The 3,094-nt window shown below is 62.0% G+C and overlaps 1 protein-coding gene and 1 long non-coding RNA gene across 2 annotated transcripts in view; both read left to right on the top strand.

Moving 5' to 3' along the window:
- The window catches only part of LOC114072475 (fas-binding factor 1-like), a 4,175-nt gene extending 3,493 nt beyond the window's left edge, over positions 1 to 682 (top strand). The window contains exon 4 of the mRNA XM_027910370.1: positions 674 to 682. Within this exon, the coding sequence (XP_027766171.1) occupies positions 674 to 682 (9 nt within the window). The remainder of the gene's footprint in view (positions 1 to 673) is intronic.
- A 289-nt stretch (positions 683 to 971) lies between these two features.
- On the top strand, positions 972 to 2,843 carry LOC114072476. Its single transcript, XR_003574180.1, has 3 exons — positions 972 to 1,078; positions 2,054 to 2,206; positions 2,673 to 2,843. It is a non-coding gene; the product is annotated as an uncharacterized LOC114072476 (long non-coding RNA).
- Positions 2,844 to 3,094: the final 251 nt, after the last annotated feature.

The raw sequence follows: 3,094 nt of genomic DNA, 5'->3' as shown, positions 1-3,094 counted from the left end.
CCCATCCCATCCCATCCCATCCCATCCCATCCCATCCCATCCCATCCCATCCCGATCCCTCCTCAGGAGCTGTGGGAAGGTGGGGGAGGAGCAGCAGGACACTCCAGGACCATCGCAGGATCCCCCCCAGGATCAATCCCAGGATCCCCCCAAATCCCGGGATTCCCCCCCGGCCCCGGAGCGGGATGAGCAGCTCTCAGGTAACGTTCCCTCCCAGTGCCTCCTTCCAAGGATTCCCAGTGCTGATCCCAGGGAATCCAGGCAGCCCCGTGGTGTCCCAGGGGATCCTGAGATCCCAGGAATTCCCTGAGATCCAGGAATTCCCTGAGATCCCAGAATTCCCAGAGCTCTGCAGGTTCCATGTCCGGCTCAGCCCGGAGGGGCCACGGCTGCTCCTCCTGCTCCCCCTCCGGGATCCCCCTGGAAAACAGGGATCAGTCGCTCCCAGGGTTCCAAAGGCTGGGAGCCAGGGCTGGAAAAGGCCTGGGAATGGGATCCAATTCCCAGTTCCCATGACCCCAGTCCCAGTTCCCATGACCCCATTCCCAGTGTCCATGACCCCATTCCCATGACCCCATTCCCAGTTCCCATTCCCAGTTCCCATGACCCCATTCCCATGATCCCATTCCCAGTTCCCATGACCCCATTCCCATTCTCATGACCCCATTCCCAGTTCCCATGACCCCATTCCCATGACCCCACTCCCAGTTCCCATGACCCCATTCCCATTATCCCATTCCCTCTCCCAGCCCCCCCAATCCCGTTTTTCCGTGTCCCAGCTCTCCAGGCTCAGCTGTTCCAGCAGGAACGGGATCGGGATCGGCTCCAGGAGGTCGTGGCTTCCCTGGAATCGCGGCTGGCGGAGCAGGAGCAGCTCCTGGAGCAGGTGATTCCTGATCCAGCCCCGTTCCCAGTGGGATGGGATCAATCCCTGGAGCCCCCCCTGCCCTTCCAGGAGCGGTGCCGGGCCCGGGCCGAGCGATCCCGGGCGGATTCCCTGCGGAAGGAGCTGCGGGAGCAGCGGCAGCTCCGGGATCAGCTGCTCTCCCGGGACAGGGAGGAGCTGGATGAGGCCAAGGTGGGCTGGGACAACATTCCAGGGATTTCCTGCCTTCCCAATCCTGCTCCGGGGGGGAGGGACAACATTCCAGGGATTTCCCGCCTTCCCAATCCTGCTCTGGGGGCTGGGACAACATTCCAGGGATTTCCCAGCTTCCCAATCCTGCTCCGGGGGCTGGGGGGGAGGGAAAGGGCTGGGAAATGGGGATGGGACTGACCGGGAAAATGGATTGGGAGCAGCTGGGAAATGGGATTGGGAGCAGCTGGGAAATGGGATTGGAACAATCCGGGAATGGGATTGGGAGCAGCTGGGAAATGGGATTGGGATCCATCCAGGTCCATACATGGGGAATATCCCGGGATGCAACTGGGAATCCCTGGTGGGAAGGGATTGGGAAGGGATGGAATCTCTGGACTGGGAGGGATGGAAGGAGGGAATCCCTGGATTGGGGGGGATGGAAGGAGGGAATCCCTGGATTGCGAAGGGATGGAAGGAGGGAATCCCTGGATTGGGAAGGATGGAAGGAGGGAATCCCTGGATTGGGAAGGATGGAAGGAGGGAATCCCTGGATTGGGGAGAGGTGGAAGGAGGGAATCCCTGGATTGGGAAGGGATGGAAGGAGGGAATCCCTGGATTGGGAAGGATGGAAGGAGGGAATCCCTGGATTGGGGGGGGATGGAAGGAGGGAATCCCTGGATTGGGAGGGATGGAAGGAGGGAATCCCTGGATTGGGAAGGGATGGAAGGAGGGAATCTCCGTTGGGAAGGGATGGAAGGAGGGAATCCCTGGATTGGGAAGGGATGGAAGGAGGGATGGAAGGAGGGAATCCCTGGATTGGCAATGATGGAAGGAGGGAATCCCTGGATTGGGAAGGGATGGAAGGAGGGAATCCCTGGATTGGGGGGGATGGAAGGAGGGAATCCCTGGATTGGGAGGGATGGAAGGAGGGAATCTCCGTTGGGAAGGGACTGGGATCATCCCCAGCATTCCCAGGCCTCGTGGCTGGAGCAGCAGCGGGAATTGCTCCGGGAATGCTCCGAGGAGCGCCGGAGGCTGGAAAAGGCCCGGGTGGAATTCCAGAGCCGGGAGAGGCGGAGCCAGGAGCGCTCCGAGCACCTGGAGTCGGCCCTGAGGGACCTGGACAAGGTGAGGGCGGGAAAATCCCAATTTGCTTGGCGTTTCTGTGGTTTGTGTGGAATTTGTGTTCAAATCCTACACCCCCCCCTTGCCTGGGGATGTTCCCTGAGGATTTTCCTGGGAATGTTCCCTGGGGATGTTCCCTGGCATCTGTGGGAGTGTTCCTGCCATCCTTGGGAATGTTCCCTGGGAATGTTCCTTGACATCCCTGGGAGTGTTCCGTGCTATCCCTGGGGATGTTCCTGCGATCCCTGGGGACATTCCCTGCCCCCGCTGCTCTCCAGGGTCAGGCTGAGCTGTGGTTCCATTCCTGTTGTCCCTGGGGGTGTTCCTGTTGTCCCTGGGGACATTCCCTGCCCCCGCTGCTCTCCAGGGTCAGACCGAGCTGCGGTTCCGTTCCTGTTCTCCCTGGGGATGTTCCTGTTGTCCCTGGGGACATTCCCTGGGGACATTCCCTGCCCCCGCTGCTCTCCAGGGTCAGGCCGAGCTGCGGTTCCGGGCGCGGGAGCTGCGGGCGGAGCAGGAGCGGCTGGAGCGGGAGCGGGAGGGGCTGGAGGGGGCGCGGCGGGAGCTGCGGGCGGAGCGGGAGAAGCTGCTCCGGGACACGGAGCGGCTCCGGCAGCGGGAGCTCGACATCCAGGCCCTGGCTGAGGTTGGTGATTCCAGCCGGGGCTCCCTCTGCGGTGGGAATCGTGTCCCGAGGGTGGGGGAGGGGTGCCCAGGATCCCCTGGGCAGGGAGGGGGTTCATTCCCATCCCCATTCCCATCCCCATTCCCATCCCCATCCCCATTCCCATCCTGATCCCCATCCCCATCCCGATCCCCATTCCCACCTCATTCCCCCCCATTCCTACCCCATCCCCACCCCCTTCCAATCCTGATCCCCATTCCCATCCC

Source organism: Empidonax traillii, unplaced genomic scaffold, assembly GCF_003031625.1.
Source record: "Empidonax traillii isolate 1590-97213 ecotype Southwest subspecies unplaced genomic scaffold, ASM303162v1 scaffold3295:size13847, whole genome shotgun sequence".
In the NCBI taxonomy this organism is placed as follows: Eukaryota; Metazoa; Chordata; class Aves; order Passeriformes; family Tyrannidae; genus Empidonax; species Empidonax traillii.
The sequence above is the reverse complement of the archived record's forward strand: the minus strand, read 5'-3'. Positions and strand labels throughout refer to the sequence as shown.